At 47.6% G+C, this 21,639-nt stretch overlaps 1 protein-coding gene across 2 annotated transcripts in view; it reads right to left on the bottom strand.

The window, feature by feature from the left end:
• LHFPL4 (LHFPL tetraspan subfamily member 4) overlaps window positions 1-21,639 on the bottom strand; it is a 79,496-nt gene that overhangs the window by 15,119 nt on the left and 42,738 nt on the right. For both annotated transcript variants that reach the window (XM_034431761.3, XM_034431762.3), the window contains exon 2: window positions 175-411. In XM_034431761.3, coding sequence (XP_034287652.1) covers window positions 175-411 — 237 coding nt within the window. The remainder of the gene's footprint in view (window positions 1-174; window positions 412-21,639) is intronic.

Genomic DNA, 21,639 nt, shown 5'->3' with positions numbered 1-21,639 from the left:
TGAATATACAGGTAGTCCTCAACTTAGGACTTATTTTCCGGTTGGGTCTTATTTTCGGGGAAACAGTATATTTGAGATAATGAATGCTGGACCAGGGCCTCAACCGCATGCAGAATGGACAAGGGGGAGCTTTGTCTCTGTAGTGTTTCTGTATGCAAAGCCGAGAGCACTCACCTTTGTTCTCTGTTTTGAGCTCTTCGTGAAGCAGGTCGTTCTGCCGGTTGCCGAGGACGAAGGCCAGGAAGGAGAGGATAAGGGCATTCAAGATGCCAATGATGGCTAAGATATAAGCCCAGCGCACGGAGCAGTCGCCCAATGAGTACTTCCCTGTCTTCTCCCCGCACATGTCCCTGATGGTCTCTGAGTCCCAGCCATCTGGGAATATCATGCAGCCCAGCACCAGGCAGAGAGCTGGACAAAGAAAAGAGGAAGGAAGGAAGGCAGATTGTTAACCAGGCAGTGCTCACATCAGCTGATTGCAGATGGAAGGGAGTCTCGCACGGCATCCCTGTTAGGAAATGACTATTACCTAACTTGTTGGGTTGGCAATATATAAACCATCAATGTAGCTTTAAGACTGCTGTATTGCATCATACTGTGTCCTGATTGGTTAGCTCTGTAGCCAATCTCCTTAAGAGGGAGCTAGAAACATGGTTTGTTCTCTTTGCTGCTCTTGCTCTCTGATATCTCTGCATGCTACTGTTTGCAAATCCAGAAGAACTGTTTATTGTAAATGACTATGATGACTGGTAAGAAGACTTTGTTATTGGATTATCCCTGGACTATCGTTTTGACTATCTCCTGCTTTATATGTGTATGACCTGGACTGTTTATTGGACTATGCCTTACTATTTCCTGAAAGTAAACACAACTCAGTGTATCTGTGTGGTGACTGTGTTTATTTGTAACTACTCTCAATCGCTTTCATGTGCACACCCTTGCTACTCTGCGAATTCCTTAACAATCCCTAAAAATAAAAACCAAAGTCTGTACTTAAAATAGTTCTAACCTTTCTCCCTCCAGCCCTGAAGACATTAACTAGTGAGGTAATAAAATGACTGCAAGCAAACAACCAATCTCGGAGAGCAGCAACAGAAAACAGATACGAATTGCAGGACTCCACAGTTCAACCTGAGCTACAAATATTCTCTTCTATTGAGAGAAATTTTTATTCCCCAAGGATTCCATTGTGAACATTCAATGCATTTTCCATGCAAATGTGACATGTATTCAATTCATGGTGGTGGTGATGGATATTGCACAATTGTCAAGACTGACTTGAACTTTCACCTATATTCCGCTTTGCTTACAGCTTGACAAAGAATGGGGGGTGGAGGTGGATTGGAGTGCAAGGATTGGGGGAATGGCCTCCAAGCATCATTGATTCCCGTGAGACAATGTTCCCTCCCTCAAGGACACCCAGAGCAGATGCCACAGCATGATTGACTGGTTCCCAAAATAAAATGGACAGAAGTGATTGGTGGATGTAATGGACTGTGAGTGGCCCGTGGGGAAAGGGGAAATGAACTATGTGTGTGTTTGTGCGGGAAACCCAGAGCTGGTTTCACATCTTCTGTGCCAATGTGGATTTATTCAGTAAAGTTTATATTCTTGGTAAAATAACGTCCCAGGAGGTTTCTTTTTCTGGATTTGCCAACTGGACACCTGACAATGATATTCATTTCCCCTTCATCCCAACCTAGTCTCCCTCGACCTGTTGGCTTTCAAGATGCTGGACCATAAGAGATATTGCTCTCAGCCAGCATAATCAACTGGCACGAAGTCTGGAGACTTGCAGTGTGCCTCATCTGAAGGCCACTTGAGTTACCTCAAGCATCACTCCCATGTTTCAAAGTTTGCCTTTAAAGTAATGAAATTTAAATTCCTTGAAAAGTAATCATAATAGTTAATTGGCATTGACAAAAGTACCACCAGCCAATCGTACATCTTAAAGTTACCAAGGCTGCGAAACACTGTTTTACTTCATTGAAGCTGAGGTGCCCTTACCCATTTTCCCACATAACTGGCAATTACTCATGTGCCCTTACACACCACAACCACCTAGTGAAGCCTGGCCATAAGACTGGCCTCCTGTCCTGCCCCAGGGAAGGGAGAAGAGATGGTTGGTACCATATTTTTCAGAGTATAAGATGCACTGAAATATAAGACGCACTTTAGTTTTTGGGGAGGAAAATAAGAAAAAAGCTGATTGGCAGATGGATCAGCCTCCCGGAATACCCCCAATCAGCTGTTCCCAGAGGTGAATTTTAGCAACAGGTTCCTTGGTTGTGAGCTGTGCGTTGCTTTTTTTTTTTTTGCTTTTTTTTCTGCCTTTGAAACTTCTGAAACTCCGTTTCAGAAAAAAACTTTTTTTCTGCCTCTGAAAGCCTCCAAAACAGAGCTTCAGAAAAAAAGCCTCTGAAGCTCTGTTTGGAGGCTTCTTTTCTGAAGCTTTGTTTCTGATGCTTTTTTCAGCCTCTGAAACCTCCGTTTGAGAAGCTGGGCGGGGCTACATTTGGAGTATAAAATGCACCCAGATTTTCACCCTCTTTTTTGGGGGAAAAAGATGTGTCTTATACTGCAAAAAATACGGTAATTCATTCGGAGAGCAATTGATTAAAGCTCCTTGCTCAGGCTAGTTTGTTCTAGTGCACAGGTGTCAAACTTGCCGTGTCATGTCACACGACATATCACAATGTTTTTTGCCTTCGTGGAGCTGGGGTGGGCGTGGCCTGTACGTGATGCATCCGGCCTGTGGGCCGCCAGTTTGACACTCCTGAATCTAATGTAAAAATGAAACACAACAGAGTCTCCCTTCCTTCCCTCCCTCCCTTCCTTCCTTCCTTCCTTCCTTCCTTCCTTCCTTCCTTCCTTCCTTCCTTCCTTCGTGTTTGACAAGAACTCAGCCTCAGCATGAACTGCTTGGTCAGGAACAAAAAGGAAGCTGCTAAGATCAGGCCACCAACAAATCAATTTGACAGCTCCTGGTCAGCATAGTCAATATTTCTTTCTGTCAGGGCCTCTGAAGCTCCACTGCTCTTGGGGCTTTTTTTTTTTTTTTTTTTGCAAAAAGTTTTTTTTATTTTTTTTTCCAAACATACAAATTACATCCTTTCAGAACAGAGCTTTGATCCAGTCATCACTTTGTTCAATTTTTAACAAAATCTTTAACAAAATTTTATCTATTCTATTTTGCCATAGCACTTATTTCTAAATCTTAGATCACATATACAACTAATACCATCTTAGAAAAAAAATGAACACATATTTACTTAATCAAAACAATAACCCTTCTATTAATCCACCTTAATTCTTAATTCAATTAATAACTCATAATGCAACCATTCTTACCCTAAATCCTCACTATTAACAATACAATTCAAACATATTTATATTTCATTATGCTCATTAAATCTTTATTCCATTATTACTTTATCAAATTTAAATCCTATCTTTTTAATTCTAGAAATATAGCAATTTAACATTTAAACATAGTTCTTAGTTCAAATAATGCTCTTTAACACAATTTCCTGCTCTTGGGGCTTTGATGGTGGAGCTACCTGGAGTCTCTCTGCAAATCCTTTGCTGTGAATTCCTGTTTTCATGGCCCTGGGAACCAGAGGGGGTATTCAGCCAGTTCAGACTGGTTCACCTGAACTGGTAGCAGAATTGTGGGTGGACCCACCCACCCCGGCTCTATGCCATCCTATTTAGGCATGTTTTTGCGGCTGGGTGCATGCACGAAAGGCAGGCGCATGCGTGAACCTGGTGAGTGCACTCACGAAGCGAGGGAGCGCACACGGGCTGAACCAGTAGCAGTGGTGGGTTCCTCCCGGTTCGGTCTGGTTCGGCCGAGCCGGTAGCGGTGATGATATGATGTCACCGAACCGGTTCTCCTCCCCCGCCCTCCCACCCGCCCACACCTCCACGTTATTCTTACCTTTTATTTGGTCCCATCCCCAATCTATTGCTGCCTCCTGAGTCCCAGTTGATGACTAGAGGGAAAAAAACTGTTTAAACTCTTGCCGCGGGGCTTCAAAGGGCCGTCCTACAGCTGATCAGTGTTAAAAGCAAACAAATGAGTCGGGTCATAAGTACGAGGACTTGTCGTAAGTGCGAGGACCTTCCAGAAATGACTCTGACCAACTAGCCACACCCACCTAGTCACATGACCTCCAAGCCACACCCACAAAATAAGCCACGCCCACAGAACTGGTAGTAAAAAAATTTAAAACCCACCCCTGACCAGTAGTAACATAATGTGAAACCCACCGCTGCTGGAAACTCAGCACCTCCAACTGCAGCCCTTTGATGCTGACTTGGGAATTGAAAATCCCAATAATGATTTTCCTATGGGTAGGGTGTGTGTGTGAAAAAGAGAGGGGGGAGGGAGGAGGAGAGATGGGGGGAGAGGGATATTTCTTATGCCAGTAAGAAATGCCGCAATGAAACCCATCAATGGTGCTCCATGGGGAAAGGGAGCTGTCATAAAGATCCTTGAAATTTTCGCTTTGGGGATATCAGTGGGACTATTGACCTCATGGAGGACTTGACATTCCACAAGATTGATATTCTCTTATCAACAACACACAAAGATAATAAGAAACAGGTTTTACTGATTCAGTCTCTCTGACAATCATAGCAAAATTAGCCCTGGACAGGCAGAACCCAGTGTCCAGATGGGCGCGCGAGGTCCCATAGCAGTTCTACCAGACCAAGAAACTTTTGACTCCTTCTCTCTCTTGGTTCCATCCTTCGCCATCTCCCTAGGTGAGACAGTAAATTATAATGCCTTCAGTGACAGTGACAGAGCATTTAAATGTGAAAAATGGTCATAAATCGCTTTTTTCAGTGCCGTTGTAACTTTGAACAGTCACTAAAGAAATGTGGTAAGTCAAGGATTACCTGCATTACTTTACAGGTTGCATAACTAAGCACTGGAACCAAATCCTAATTCACAGCCCTAAATGCCAATCCTAGTGAACCTCAGACTAAACAAAATTCACCGTTGGGCAATTTGTCTATTGCATTTTACCTGAGCTTCTCATAGTAATCATGTCTCAAATAGTTTTTAACAGTTCATTAGACTAGTAACTTCTGACTTCTCAACACAAACAAGTTCAAACAAAAGAAGATAAACTTCAGGTTCCCCCAATCTAAGCCTTCCTTTTTAAATAAGTAGATAAGTAAAACCTGCCTACTTCAATATCTTGCATGAGGAAGTCCTATCTGATGGAAAGGAACACAATCACTTAATACAAAGTGGCTTCAGTCTTTGGCTTCCTCTTCTTCACTTGTCCTTTTTATATGTTGTATTGTACAATATATATTATCCCATTTTCCTTGATCATACTGTAGCCTAATGTTCACACCAGCATGACTTTAGTTAAACCACTGCCTGATGGCTAGATTCCTTGTGGCTCTAGCCCTAAGATTTGGAATCTATAAAAGAATTTATTTATTTTTTTATTTGATTTATATGCCGCCCTTCTCCGGAGACTCAGGGCGGCTTACAATGCGCTAAGCAATAGCCTTCATCCTTTTGTATATTTATACAAAGTCAGCTTATTGCCCCCACAACTGGGTCCTCAATTTACCTACCTTAGAAAGGATGGAAGGCTGAGTCAACCTTGAGCCTGGCGAGATTCGAACCCTGCAGTAATTGCAGGCAGCTGGTCTTAATAACAGGGTGCTTTAGACCACTGTACTACCAAGGCTCCTTAGACCTATAAATGCTACAATTACAGTTGGGTAAGGTAAAATGCAGAGTACAAAACACTTAAAAGATGACCTCATAGCCTGCCTCGCTGAGCCCTTCAAAATACTATATGCACAAAGGGGAAGAAATGGGTTTGCCTCTAGAATGAACAATTTTCAGGACCTTGGACAGTTCAGCCCACAAAATTACAGGACTAGGCTCGGTTCTCCCTATAAGAACTACTGCTCTTCAGCATCTGTCTTTAGACCAGGGATCAGCAACCTGCGGCTCTGGAGCCGCATGTGGCTCTTTCACCCTTCTGCTGTGGCTCCTTGTCACTCAAAATATGCGTCACAACCGCCAATGTGCGACACCCACCGGCACGCAATTTATTGAGCTTTCCAATCCCCGGTAGGCCAACCATGAATAAATCCAAGAAAAGAAAAGTTTCAGAAGAAAACAGAATGTTTAATTCAACCACATATGCTAGTTTTGTGGCCGCTCAAGAAATAGTCAGGCACGGGAAGGGTTTTGTGGTTCCCGGTGTTTTCTTTTCTGTGGGAAATGGGTCCAAATGGCTCTTTGAGTGTTTAATTTTAATTTAATTTAATTTAATTTCCAATTTATATACCGCCCTTCTCCCTGAGGACTCAGGGCGGTGTACAGCCAAGATAAAAAACATAGAATACAAATATTAAAACATTTAAAAATATATATAAATTTTGGCCCGAAAGTTAAGAATCACAGACTAATTAAAAGAATTTAAAAATTTTAAAAATTTCTTCTTAAGCCAACCCGGCTTGCTGAAAAAGATAGGTTTTCAGGGAACGATGGAAGGCATTGAGGTCCTGGATTCTTCTTATCTCCGGGGGCAACTGATTGCAGAGGGTGGGAGCCCCCACAGAGAAGGCCCTCCCCCTGGGGGCCACCAGCCTACATTGTTTGGCTCATGGCACCCTGAGGAGGCCCTCTCTGTTTAAGGTTGCAGACCCCTGCTTTAGACAACCAAAACTGGCTAGCTGACCAAGAGCTTATCTAACAGAATAACAGAGTGGGAAGGGACCTTAGAGGTCTTCCAGTCAAGCAGGAGACCCTATACCAGGCTGTCAAACTCAATTTCATTGAGGGCCACATCAGGGTTGTGTTTGTGGGCTGGTGTGGTGTGGCCAGGGTGGGTGTGGCGAGCTCGATTTCCCTCATGTTGGGGGCCCCTGTGGTGGCCCGAGTGCTCTGCCAGCAAAAACAGGCTCCCGAGCTCCGTTTTCAGCTGCGACGGCCTCCTACAACCTTCTGCCACCGAAAACAGAGCTCGGGAGAGCCACACATGGCCCTCGCAAGCTCCCTTTTCAGCTGCGATGGCCTCCTGCAACATTCTATCAGCGAAAATGGAGCTCGCGAGGGCCGCGTGCAGCACTCCCAAGGTCCATTTTCACTGGGCAGTCCTTCACTGTTTCGAGGGCAGTCTTGCGGGCTAGATCCAGCCACCAGGCCCTGAATTTGACACCCCTGCCCTATACCATTTCAGACAAACGGTTGTCCAATCTCTTCTTTAAAAACGTCCATTTGTTGGAGTACCCCCAATCCCTGGAGGCAAGTCGTTCCACTGATTAATTGCTCTCATTATCAGGAAATTTCTCCATAGCTTGAAGTTGGATCTCTCCTTGATAAATTCACATCTATTGCTTTTTATCTTGCCCTCTGGTGCTTTATCCGTTGTCTCCTGTTCTCTAAACTTAAAGAGCCCATGAACCATAGAGGCTTGGGAAAATCATTTGATTTTTAGCTGCCATTTAATGAAAGTGCTACATCTTAAAGGGAGGCAGGGCAGATGAAGAGGCAGTGATGACTTGAAGTTGGGGTTAATTTACTTAAACTCCTCATCATGGTTTTACTAACCTCCTCAGCCAGGAGATTATACCAATTCACACTTGATTTACAGTAATGGCTCATCCACAAGTGCTGCTGAGCAACAACTGAGTTTGACATGTGTCTGTTCTGTTTTTTGTTTTTTTTTGGTGTGTGTTTTCTGGTTTTTTTCAAAGATAGATAGGTAAAGTGACTTTTGAGCAACCTGATCAAGTTTTCAGAATGTTTTTATCTGTGATATAAATTCCTAGGTCTTGTTTTCTACTTTTCCCTTTTTACCTTTCACATTACAACATATATGGAATCTGTATAATCTTAATTTGTTTAGTTTAGTAATAGTCTAGAAACAACTATTTCTTCCTAAATAGTTGTATAACAAAATGTATATTTATAATTCGATATTTGCTTTTTGTTGGTTGCAAATTATTTTAGGTTTGTATCGCTATTACAGTTATCTAACAAAGGTTAATCCTGCGTCAGTAAAGAACTCTGGGTAAAGATTTTTGAACCGTTATATTTGTGCTGTAATACTTTGCTTTTAACATCTTTAGTTTGATTTCTTGATGATTCCACTTGGCGTACTGTAGTATCTCTCCATGCCTCCTTTGTTCCTCCTATGTGCATCATTTTTGTGCTTTTTTTTGGTGTTCCTTCTCAAGCTTGGTTCTCAAAAGCTGGGGTGTGAGTGTGTGTGAAAAAAATTGTCATATTCCCTGAGAGTTTATGGCCAGCAAGCTGGCCTGAAAATCACATTCACAGTTTCCTGAAGCAAGAGGTGAAAGTGAGCATGCAAAACAGAAAAAATAAAGGTCCGTCCTGAGAGAGTCGGTTTAGTCAAGTGGTTAAGGCACCAGGTTACTCACCAGGAGACTGTGAGTTCAAGTCCCACCTTAGCCATGAAAGCCAGCTGAGTGACTTTGAGTCAGTCACTCTCTCTCAGTCCAACACACCTCACAGGGTTGTTGTCGAGGGGGAAATAGGAGGAGGAAGGGTAAGGAGCCGTGGTGGCGCAGTGGTTGGAGTACAGTACTGCAGGCTACTTCTGCTGACTGCCAGCTGCCTGCAATTTGGCAGATCGAATCTCACCAGGCTCAAGGTAGACTCAGCCTTCCATCCTTCCGAGGTGGGTAAAATGAGGACCCAAATTGTTGGGGGCAAGAGGCTGACTGCTTAGAGAGGGCTGTAAAGCACTGTGAAGCGGTATATATAAGTGCTATTGCTATCGGCTATGTTCCCTGCCTTGAGTTATTTGTAAAAATAATAAAGGTGCATGTGGAAAGGTTAGCTCTCCAAAACAGAGAAAGGCATCTCAACTCTAGAGAGACTGGGAAAGAAGAAGGGGGCCTACACTTTATATTTCTCTGACACACACACACACCCCACTTCACACATCCTCCTCTCTAGCTTCTTCAAGGAGCACATGGATGATTAAAAAAATCACCATCAACCATAGAAGCTGGCACAATGGCCATTAATCCATATCCAGGAAGAGAGATCTGTGGTTGGGTCCTTATGTGCATTATAGTTATTATTTTTAATCTAAGCTAAAGCTATTTAAAACATTCAGCAGGGAAAATTACAAGTTATTCTTGTCCTTTCTTGTTCCTCCATTCCGAGACCCCATCCTGTGCCCAGCAAGCAAGGGATTGACTTCTACTCTGCTTTTGCACAGTGCCTAGAAAAAAATTAGGTGCCACAGATTAATAGTTGTTGTGGCTTATAAAAAAAACAAAAAACCCCACTCGTTATCAACCCTCTTTTTATTTTAGGAAAAGGAGTGTTTTAAGAAATTAATGAAATAAAAATGGCATAGCCTTTTCTTCTGTTAAAGTCTTTTCTAAAGAGACAGAGGCATAGGAAGCAAGCAAGACCCAATTGGAGTTATTGTAATATACTCAGAGGTGGGTTTCAGCCAGTTCTGACCGATTCTAGCGAACTGGCCGCGGAAATTTTGAGTAGGTCAGAGAACCGGCAAATAGCACCTTTGGCTGGCAAATACTACCTGATCTATTCTCTGCCTCCCGAGTCCCAGCTGATTGAGTCCCAGTTGATCAGCTGGATCTTCTTTTGTTGCCCTGCACAGGAGAACGGATCTGGAAAGCAGGTTAGTGGGGTGGGGAGGGGATGGAGTTTTTGCAGTATCCTTCCCCTGGAGTGGGGTGGGAATGGAGATTTTGCAGTATCCTTCCCCTGGAGTGGGGTGGGAATGGAGATTTTGCAGTAACCTTCCCCTGGAGTGGGGTGGGAATGGGGATTTTCATTTCATTTCATTTCATTTTATTAGATTTCTATACCGCCCTACTCCCGAAGGACTCAGGGCGGTGCACAGCCAAACAATAAAAACACATACAATACAAAATTTAAAAAATAGAATAAAATCAAATTAAATAATTTTGGCCCCGACAAATTTAAAACCCCAAACTTTTAAAACCAATTTAAAATTGAATATATAAAATACTAAAAGATATTTAAAATTTTAAAAATCTTTTATAAAAGAGGGGGAAAACTAGGCCAGGCCGGCCTGGTGAAATAGTAAGGTCTTTAAGGCGCGGCGGAAGGTGCGCAGATCCGGGATCCTCCGTATCTCTGGGGGGAGCTCGTTCCAGATCGTCGGTGCCCCCACAGAGAAGGCTCTCCCCCTGGGGGCCGCCAGTCAGCATTGTTTGGCCGACGGCACTCGGAGGAGCCCCTCTCTATGGGAGCGTACCGGCCGGTGGGAGGCTATTGGTGGTAGTAGGCGGTCCCGCAAGTACCCGGGTCCTAAGCCATGGAGCGCTTTAAAGGTGGTAACCAGAACCTTGAAGCGCACCCGGAAGACCACCGGGAGCCAGTGCAGCTCGCGCAGGAGGGGTGTTACATGGGAACGCCATGTCGCTCCCATTACCACCCGCGTGGCCGCACTCTGCGCCAGTTGGAGCCTCCGGGTGCTCCTCAAGGGGAGCCCCATGTAGAGAGCGTTGCAATAGTCCAGGCGGGAGGTGACAAGGGCATGAGTGACCGTGCGTAACAAGTCCCGATCCAGAAAGGGACGCAACTGGCGAATCAGGCGAACCTGATGAAAAATCCTCCCGGTCACGGCCGTCAAGTGCTCTTCTAAAGACAGCCGTGAATCCAGGAGGACGCCCAAGTTGCAAGCCCTCTCTGTGGGGGCCAATGATTCGCCCCCAATAGTCAGTGATGGCGTCAACTGACTATATCGGGACGTCGGAAACCACAGCCACTCAGTCTTGGATGGGTTGAGCCTGAGCCTGTTCCTCCCCATCCAGATCCGTACGGCCTCCAGGCACTGGGACATCACTTCAAGGGCATCGTTGGGGTGATCCGGGGTGGAGATGTACAGCTGGGTGTCGTCAGCGTACTGATGGTACTCCACCCCGAAACCACGGATGATCTCGCCCAGCGGCTTCACATAAATGTTGAACAGGAGAGGCGAGAGGACCGACCCTTGCGGCACCCCACATATGAGGGGCCTCGGGGTCGACCTCTGTCCCCCTGTCAACACAGACTGCGACCGGTCAGAGAGAAAGGAGGAGAACCACCGCAACACAGTGCCTCCCACCCCCAACTCTTCCAACCGGTGCAGCATGATACCATGGTCGATGGTATCAAAAGCCGCTGAGAGATCTAACAGGACCAGGACAGAGGAGCACCCCCTGTCCCGAGCCCTCCAGAGATCATCAACCAACGCGACCAATGCCGTTTCCGTGCTGTACCCGGGCCTGAAGCCCGACTGGAACGGATCCAGATACGTCGTTTCTGCAGTATCCTTCCCCTGTGGTGGGGAGAGAATGGAGATTTTGCAGTATCCTTCCCCTGGAGTGGGGAGGGGATGGAGTTTTTGCAGTATCCTTCCCCTGTGGTGGGGAGAGAATGGAGATTTTGCAGTATCCTTCCCCTGGAGTGGGGAGGAAATGGAGATTTTGCAGTATCCTTCCCCTGGAGTCGGGTGGAAATGGGGATTTTGCAGTATCCTTCCCCTGGAGTGGGGAGGGAATGTGGATTTTGCAGTATCCTTCCCCTGGAGTGGGGAGGGAATGGAGATTTTGCAGTATCCTTCCCCTGCCACACCCACCAAGCCACGCCATGCCCACCAAGCTACACCCACAGAACCAATAGTAAAAATGTTTGAATCCCACCATTGAATATATTCCTCTATATAGGGCTGCTCCTACAGACTATCTAAAATCTTCAGTTGAGCCAGAATGCGGCAGTATGAATAGTTATGGGTACAGCTCATTACACCTAGGTGGCATCATTACATCACAAGTTCCAGCGACTCTCAATAGGCACAAGATCCAATCTGGGTCGGTCACCGGGACCAGAGTTTTAGTCTTCCGAGCTTTTGGACTCGTGCTGGAGCTCATCTCTCCCTGAAGATGGGCTCCAGCATGAGTCCAAATATTCAGAAGACTAAAACTGTAATCCCGGTGACCGACCCAGATTGAATCCTGTAACATTATCCTGGGACACATATATTCGTCTTCATTCGTGACTCTCAACAGGTTTCTAAGTGCAATGAAGATGCTGGTTTGAAGATGCCAAGGGGCCAGGTGGATCCGCTAACGCCAAGGGTTTCTGCCCATTCCATCACTTCCGGCAGGGTGGAATTGCTCTAGATCCCCTCTATTGAACTGTGTCATCTGGTGGGACTGAGGAGAGCTACTTTTTCTGTTGTGGCTCCTACTCTAAGCAACACACACACACACCCATATGCGGTACAAAGAGCCCTTATCCTCTTGGCTTTTCAGAAGGCCATTAAGAGTTGGCTCCTTCCCTAGGTTTTAGGGCCCAGTGTAGGTCTTAGAGTAGCCTATCGCCGTATATCGTGCCTGCTCTATGAATTCTTATGTGTTCTTTGTAATGGATGACTTTCATTTTGTTTCGTTAATAAAGGAAGTTAGCACCCACCCCTCTCCTAGAAGAATGAAATGTTTTAGGAAATATTAAAAAGGCAGAATATTATGTTTCTCTGGGTGAGAAAAGGAGAAACATGTTGTTGTTTGTTTAAATTTGATTTATATGCTGCCCTTCTCCGGAGACTCAGGGTGGCTTACAATGCATTAAGCAATAGCCTTCATAATTTTTGTATATTTATACAAAGTCAGCTTATTGCCCCCACAATCTGGGTCCTCATTTTACCTACCTTAGAAAGGATGGAAGGCTGAGTCAACCTTGAGCCTGGTAAGATTCAAACCTGCAGTAATTGCAGGCAGCTGTGTTAATAACAGGGTGCTTTAAACCACTGTACTACCAAGGCTCAGACAAAGCAGCTCTCTGCAGCTCCCTGCCCCCCACCCCCCGCCCCTTCAGCTCCAGAGTGATGGGATTAAGACATGGCCCTCAGGACATGATAGGATTAGCCTTCTACCCATCTCAGAACTCACCACATGGCATCTGGGGAGATTACATCACCCAGCAAGGCTCAACCAAGCCTAGGACTCAGGACAGCCTACAGAGTTGCCCCTGCATGGCCCCATGGGAGTCTGACAACCAATCAGAATACAAGCTCAAATTCAAAAGCCCAGAGAGGGTATAAAACCCAGGCACTCTCAGCATCTCTGCCCTTTTTTTTCTTCACCCAACATGTGATCCTGTCCATCTTTCCAAGCAACTTCCATGAATCCAGTGTCTTTTCCCCCACTTGGAACTGAACCCAGATGGACATTTCTTCCAACATTAGGAAGACTCTTTTTATATTGTTTTTGTAAATTGGTTGTTGGCTACCCAAAGTTATGTATTTAAGATGGGCGATTAAACCAACCAAAGCAATAAATCTGAGACTAAAAGCTTCAAGGACCTGCTCTCTCTCTCTCTCTCTCTCTCTCTCCTCTCCTTCTGCGAAAAAAGGAAAGATGAAGGAAAGTTTGGAGCTCTCTGCAGGAGCGTTCCTTCCTCTTAACAGCTGACTTGAGGCAAAAACACCCTCTTCTCATCACAATGTTTTTATCGATGTTGGTTCTCTGAGAAGAAAACATCACTGGCAAAAAGGCAAACGAGGAAGGATTTTCATCCCTTCTTTCTCTCTGGTGCTGCCTGGATCCCCTTAGCTCCTTCTCCCTTCTGCACATGCCTCCAAACCCCCACCCACCCCCAAACCCCCATGTGCCTCATGCCTTCTAATCTTCCACTCTGCTCCCGAAGCTGCCAAAAGAGGGGGGGGGGGAAGAGTCAGCCTATGTATATTGAATTTTTCTAATCTGTGGAGATGCAGGTCGGAGTTCCCTCTTTGCCAGTATTTGGAATGATTAATGATAGGAAGAAGGGCAAAGGGAAGGCATGGTGGGAAGAAACGTGCTTCCATCTCTGTCTGTCAGTCTCTCTCTCTTTCTCAAGCACACACAATATCGTCCTGCAGCCAAACCGCGCTCCCCCCTTTTCATTTTTTTACTCTAGCACAGTAAAATACCTAATCAGAATGGTAATAGTCTGGATAGCAGGCTTCCAACGTATGAAGGGCTGTCACAGAAAAGAGAGGGACAACCTGACTAGGTGGCTCAGTGGCTAAGACACTGAGCTTGTCGATCAGAAAGGTCGGCAGTTCGGCGGTTCAAATCCCTAGTACAGGTCTCCTGCCTGAGCAGGGGGGTTGGACTAGATGACCTCCAAGGTCCCTTCCAACTCTGTTACCGTTACAACCTATTCTCCAAAGCAGGGTGTCAACGATGCGTTACGTGTCCGTGTGGCCAAGGCGAAAGGAGCACGCGTAGCCCAGGCTTGCTGCAACTTCTTTATTAATGATGCCTTCACACGCTGCACGACAAAGCTGACGGTATACGGATACATGCAAAGTCGGCGTTGGGAGCGGCTGCCTCCCAACCCCCTTTAAATAGCGCGCCGTATGGTAATTCTGACCACCGCCCTTCCGGGCTTCATGCGCATGCGCTACCGGCTGCCGTCCCGTTACGGCAGGAAGGTAAACATTACTCCCTCTCCCCGGCCGCCACCGTGACCGACCGCCTTAAATAACACCCCCACCACCGTGTAGTAACGTAGATGGTCTCCGACGCCACACCCCCCCCCTCAAACCACCCCGTCTGGCCATCATCAACTGGAGCGGTTGAGTCCTCGATCCTAGCAGCGAGGTAAGGTGTCGAGTGGATCGCGACAGGCGGCTCCCCCTACCAGGTGCCCTCCTGGAAGACACAAAGAAATATGTTAAGCATGCCTCACGGCTGTAACTCTGCACCCTGAGGCCCTGGCTTATGGGGATACCGTCTATGGAACCGATTGATCAGTCGGTTAGCCTCTACATCGGTAGCGGCTACCCATGACGCTTCTTCGAAAGGATACCCTTTCCATTTAAGTAAATAATTGAGTTTTCCCCTACTAAGTTTTGCATCTAGGATTTGTTCCACCTCATACCGGTTGTCCGTTACCGGGCCGGGCCTATCTACAGGTTCTCGGACCACCTCTACGGGCTTCAAGAGACTGCTGTGGAACACAGGGTGGACTTTGCCGAGTAACGGCGGCAATTTGAGCTCCACTGTAACCGGATTAATGACCTTTATAACAGGGAAAGGGCCTAGATATTTGGGACTTAATTTACGGCTCGGTGTTCGTAGTTTCAGGTATTTGGTGGAAAGATATACCTTATCCCCGACCTCAAAGGGTTTATGGTCTGCTCTCCGTTTATTAGCCTGATATTTTTGCATAAGGGTTGCTTTCTCTAAGGCCTTTTTTATCTGAGGCCAACCCTTCTCAATATGGCTGGCCCAGGTACCAGGAGCTGGCTGGTCTTGAGATGGCACATCGAGTTCAGGGATAGCGGAAAACTCCCTCCCAGAGACCACCTGGAACGGAGTAACCCCTGTGCTCCCATGGACTGTATTATTATAAGCAACTTCAGCGAAAGGGAGTAGTTCCGACCAATCTGTCTGTTGGTATGAGACATAACACCGTAAGTATCGCTCTATCATAGCGTTTGCTCGTTCCGCTGCCCCATTAGTACTCGGGTGGAACCCAGAACTCAATCCTTGTGACGAACCGATCATGGTTATGAAGGTGCGCCAGAACTTTGAGGTGAACTGAACACCTCTGTCTGAAATGATACGCCGAGGCGCCCCATGTAAACGGTAAATGTGTATAAGGAACATTTTGGCGAGTTTACGGGCAGACGGTAACCCACGACATGATATGAAGTGGGCCTGTTTCGAGAAAAGGTCTATTACAGTCCATATAACGTTGTACCCATTACTTAGTGGGAGATCCACTATGAAGTCCATAGCAACCTCCTCCCATGGACGACTGGGGTCTGCTACGGACTGTAGAAGGCCTAGAGGTTTTCCAGGCCGGGGTTTCGTACTGGCACACACCTTACAGCTTTTTACATAGTCCTCGATCTCTTTTCTCATACGGGGCCACCAGAATTGACGTCGTACCAGATGTAGTGTTTTGATGAATCCGAAATGGCCAGCAGTTTTCACGTCATGACACTTGTGTAATATATTCAACCGCAGAGCTAGAGGAACGTATATCTTGCTTCCCATACAAGCAAAACCGTTCCTGTATGTTAACGCTTGCTTATGTTCTGCTAGCCAAGGATCTGTTGTTAGAGCATTCTTTAATTCCTTCTCCCACTGGAATGGCACCATATGGGACGTCCGTCCCACTTGTTGGACCCCCGGCATTAATGCTTGTACGACCTGTTCCCTCCTACTCTTGTACTGAGGGAGACGCGATAAAGCATCGGCCAGGAAGTTCTTACCCCCCGGGACATATTTGAGGTCAAAGTCAAAGCGTTGGAAGTATTGCGCCCATCTCACTTGCTTTGGTGACAGGCGCCTTGGGGTTTGTAGTGCTTCAAGGTTTTTATGGTCCGTCCATACCTCAAACCTTTTTCCACTGCCCTCCAATAGATGTCGCCAGGTTAGTAAAGCCCACCTAACAGCAAATGCCTCTTTTTCCCAAATAGCCCACCGCCTCTCCGTTGGGGTCAGTTTACGAGATGTGTACGCGCAAGGAACTAACCCGGTTGCTGTCGTTCGTTGCATAAGAACCGCCCCCACAGCCACATCGCTTGCATCGGCCTGTACCACGAATGGCAAAGAGGGATTTGGATGCTGCAGGATCGGAGCTTGTGAGAACAGGGTTTTCAAACCATCAAAGGCTTGTTGACATTCCGCGGACCAGACTATTACTTGACTTGGTCTTATTTTCTGGCCTGTGTCCTTTGTGCGGAGCAGGTTTGTTAATGGAAGAGCTATTTGAGCAAACGCTGGTATAAACTGGCGATAAAAATTCGCGAAACCGAGAAAGCTTTGTAATTGCTTTCGTGTTTTCGGTGCTTGCCAGTCCAGCACCGCCTGCACCTTCTTGGGATCCATTTCGACCCCATTGCCAGATATCCGATATCCCAAATAATCCAACCTTGTGCGATGGAATTCGCATTTTGACAGTTTGACGAACAGCTTTGCCTGTAACAGTTTTGCAAGTACCTGCCGTACCAATACTATATGTTCCTCCATCGTTTTGGTCTATATTAAAATGTCGTCCAAATAGACAAGAACACCGCGATAAAGGAATTCATGCAGGACCTCATTTATTACCTGCATGAAGACGGCTGGTGCCCCCTGTAACCCAAAGGGCATGACCCGAAACTTATAACTGCCCAGAGGACAGTTAAATGTGGTCTTCCATTCATCACCAGGCCTAATTCGGACTCGATAGTACGCCTCACGCAGATCTAGTTTCGTAAACACTTTACCAGTCGACAGTGTAGCCAAAAGGTCTTTCATGAGAGGCAGGGGATATAGCTGTTCCACGCAAACCGCATTGAGACCCCGGAAGTCTACACACAAACGTAGCCCGCCATCCTTCTTCTCCCGGAACAAGACGGGCGCTGCCATGTGGGACCTACTGGGCTGAATGAAGCCTCTGGCCAGGTTCTTATCAATGTACCGCCTTAATTCCTCTAACTCTGGTTTTGTCATAGCGTACATGCGGGGTTTTGGCAAACGGGCACTTGGTTTCAATTCAATAGCGCAGTCTGTCGGCCGATGAGGGGGTAGTATCTCACATTCTTGTTCGTCAAAAACCGCCGACAGATCACTATATTCTACAGGGTACCCACCCGTTGGCTGTTGGTGTACAGCATCCCCAGCACTCTCTGCTCTCCCGCTTAATTCCTCTGGGACTGGATCAGGGCCAAGTCCCAGTCGTAGTTTCCGATAACCGCCCTCCCACCAAATAGTCGGTCTCCACTTGTCTAGCCATGCTAGGCCAAGGATAAGGGGCTCTACCATAGTATCAACAACCACAAAGCGAATCTTTTCCCAATGGTCTCCCACCTCCAGCCGGACCGGTTCGGTTACCTGAGTAGCTGGCCTACCCCCCAACAATGATCCATCCATCTGTTCAAACCGTATGGGGACCCTTAAGGGGACCATTCGTAAACCCAGTTCCAGAGCTATAGATTTCCGCAATAAACAGCGGGTACACCCGGAATCAACAAGGGCGTGCTGTGCCACCCTTCTTGCTGTCTGTAAGTGTTGTAAGACCACAGGTATCACAAAAGGTCGTATTGGGCCACTCACCATGGGGTCACCAGCTGCATCGTCGTCACTGCTGTCCGAGGCCAGAGGGGTACTGCCCTGGAGCGGAAGGGATCTTGACTCTGACGCCGGCCCACGGGTAGACACCAAAGTCGGTGTAGGCGTGGCCCCTTTGGACCAGTCCGATGAAGAACGGACTCGTTCTCGGCCCTTCCCTGTAGACGATGGTGGTTTGGAGGCAGCCGACACAGGAGGGACAGGACATTCAGCTGCACGATGGCCTAGTTGGTTGCACCTGAAACATCGGATCGCACCCCTTCCAACAGGGAGGAGAGAGCGAGGAGGGGAAGATCCCACTCCCCGAGTCCCCACAGGCCTATCGCTACCACGCCGTGTGGCGGTGGGGAAACTAGCCACCCCCCGGGGTCGGAATTCTCGTAACCCTACATCAAGGTCCACCGCAGCCTTAAACCACTCTGTTAATTTCGGGGGTAGCCCTCTATACACACACGCCTGTCTCAACTCCCGATCTAGCCCTAGGCGGAATTGATGGATGAGTAACCTTTCAGGCCATGCCCGTAAGCGGCCTGCCACAGCTCGGAACTCCTTGACATATTGTCTGGCAGGCCGACCCCCCTGTTTCAACGCCACCAACTCGCCCTCCAACAATTGGGTGCGTGACTGGTCTTCAAAGCGGCAACGCAACGCCTCCAAGAAGAGGCCTACATCAGCTAATTCCTTGGCGTGGTCGCTATGTAAATCGGCGACCCAGTCTGCCGCTTCGCCCGACAGAACAGTGGTGATGGCTACCACCATAGACCATTGCGACGGGAAGAGATGACCGTATAAGTCCATATAACTGAGTATCTGACTCAAAAACAATGAAACCCTATCTGGACTGCCGTCAAAGGTAGCTTGTAGGGGAGGAGGGCCCCACAGCTGCTGCTGGTTGTGCCATGGGCCAGGACCCCAGCCGGGACCCGGGGCTGTTGGTCTAACATTTTGAGCGTCCCTGGCACCGCTCCTGCGATGGCTGCTTCTTAGCTGACGGCTGTGTCCTTGCGGCCCCTGCTGGTCAGAGCGCGGGCCCCTTGCCCCGTCTCCATCCCCTCCCTGACCCCGTACATGCCCTGTATGGGATACGGTCTGGGTGGAACTAGACGCTCCTTGGTCACGATATTCGAGCCGTGGCGTCTCCTCCCCAATACGTAATTTCGGGCTTGCCAGACGGAAACGCGACTCCGAGGCGCTATGAGACGCCCTTTGTCCCTGCCAGGGGCGTGCCTCCGGTATCCATGGCTGCCAAGAGGGGGCGTCCCGGAAGCTTGCCTCACCAAACTTCTCCCTTAACACGTCCAACGTGGACGCCCCCAGTCCGGTCGAATAGCTCATGTCGTATTCATCTTCATCTGTCCACCTCCGTTCCCTCCACCCTTGGAATGACGCGCTGCCCAGGTTAGGAGGGGATGACGACCACTGGCTCAACGGGTCTCTCTCACCTCGCAGACGGCACTCGTCCCCATGGAGGTCAACAGCGCCTGCCGGGGGTGTGGCCTCCTTCGGGCGTACAACCGTCAATTCCAGCTCTTCAGACGCTGGGGTCTCCGACAAGCCCTCCATGTCCGCATCCAACTCCTCCTCGGTCGCCGGGGACTCAGCCGCTGCGCCCTCTGCCATGCCGCTGACCACCGCCAAAAGCGAGGAGGGACAACGCCGACTTTTCTGTCAACGATGCGTTACGTGTCCGTGTGGCCAAGGCGAAAGGAGCACGCGTAGCCCAGGCTTGCTGCAACTTCTTTATTAATGATGCCTTCACACGCTGCACGACAAAGCTGACGGTATACGGATACATGCAAAGTCGGCGTTGGGAGCGGCTGCCTCCCAACCCCCTTTAAATAGCGCGCCGTATGGTAATTCTGACCACCGCCCTTCCGGGCTTCATGCGCATGCGCTACCGGCTGCCGTCCCGTTACGGCAGGAAGGTAAACATTACTCCCTCTCCCCGGCCGCCACCGTGACCGACCGCCTTAAATAACACCCCCACCACCGTGTAGTAACGTAGATGGTCTCCGACGCCACACACCCCCCCTCAAACCACCCCGTCTGGCCATCATCAACTGGAGCGGTTGAGTCCTCGATCCTAGCAGCGAGGTAAGGTGTCGAGTGGATCGCGACACAGGGTTCTCCAACCTTGGCAACTTTAAACCTGGAGGACTTCAACTCCCAGAAGTCCCCAGCCAGCTTTGCTGCTCCAAAGCACCTGAAAACGGGACCGCAGAAGTAACGAACAGAAACTAATCAAGAGGAGATCCAACCTAGAACTAAAGAGAAATTTCCTGACAGCGAGAACAATTAATCAGGCTTGCCTTCAGAAACTGTGGGTGATCCAACACTGGAGGTTTTTAAGAAGACATTAGACAGTCAGCCATGTGTCCGGAAAGATATAGGGCAGGGGTGGGTTCTACTTACCTTTACTACCAGTTCGCAACAGGGCTGCGCGCATGCACAGAAGCATTTTGATGACGTCGGGGGTCAGTGGGCGGAGCCTCCCGCCGGTTTTACTACCGGTTCTATAGAACCGGTGCAAACCGGGGGCAACCCACCACTGATATAGGGTCTTTTGCCTGAGCAGTGGGTTGGACTAGAAGACCTCCAAGGTCATTGTTTTGTCTGTGTTTTTAAATAGGCTGTACACCGCCCTGAGTCCTTCGGGAGAAGGGTGGTATAGAAATAAAATTATTATTATTATTATTATTATTATTATTATTATTATTATTATTAAATAAATAAATAAATAAACTTCCAGCCACCTCAGATAATACAATCAATGTCGAACATTGCTAGGATACACACCACCCGGATCTACTCCTAGTCTCCTTCTGGTTCCTTGCACTTGGCAGGTGGCTAGAGAAATGTTTTAAACAAATAAAAATAAGCCTCTCTCCAGTTAATGGAACCGAGCGCAACCAACATTCTAAGCACAATGTAGGGTAGCAGCTAGCCTTCCAAGTTTTTTTGGTTTTAAATTTAAATTTTAAAATACACTTCTCAGAATGTATTGGGGGGAAGAAAGGTACAGCTGGTCCTCGACTTACAACAGTTCATTTAGTGACCGTTTGAAGTTACAATGGCAGTGAAAACAATGACTTATGACCATTTTTCACACTTACGACCGTTCCAGCACCCCCATGGTCCCCATGATCAAAATCCAGACCCTTGACCACTGATTCCTAGTCATGACGGTTGCAGTGTCCCCGGGTCATGGGATCACTTTTTGTGACCTTCTGACAAGCCAAGTCGATGGGGAATCCAGACTCACTTAACAACCGTGTTACTAACTTGACAACTGCCGTGATTCACTGAACAGCTATGGCAAGAAAGGTTGTAAAACGGGGCAATATTCCGTTAACAACTGCCTTGCTTAGCAACATAAATTTTGGGCTCAATTGTGGTTGTACTTTGAGGACTACCTGTGCTTCCGATGACCCTTGTGATTCTCGTCTGAGCTACTCAACAGCCCGGCCTGGGGAATTCTGGGAGTTGAAGTCCACAAGGCCTTAAAATGGCAGCCCATCTGCCATTTTG

The sequence above is a fragment of the Pantherophis guttatus genome, chromosome 2 (genome assembly GCF_059756535.1).
Source record: "Pantherophis guttatus breed Tessera chromosome 2, ASM5975653v1, whole genome shotgun sequence".
NCBI classification, from domain to species: Eukaryota; Metazoa; Chordata; class Lepidosauria; order Squamata; family Colubridae; genus Pantherophis; species Pantherophis guttatus.
The sequence above is the reverse complement of the archived record's forward strand: the minus strand, read 5'-3'. Positions and strand labels throughout refer to the sequence as shown.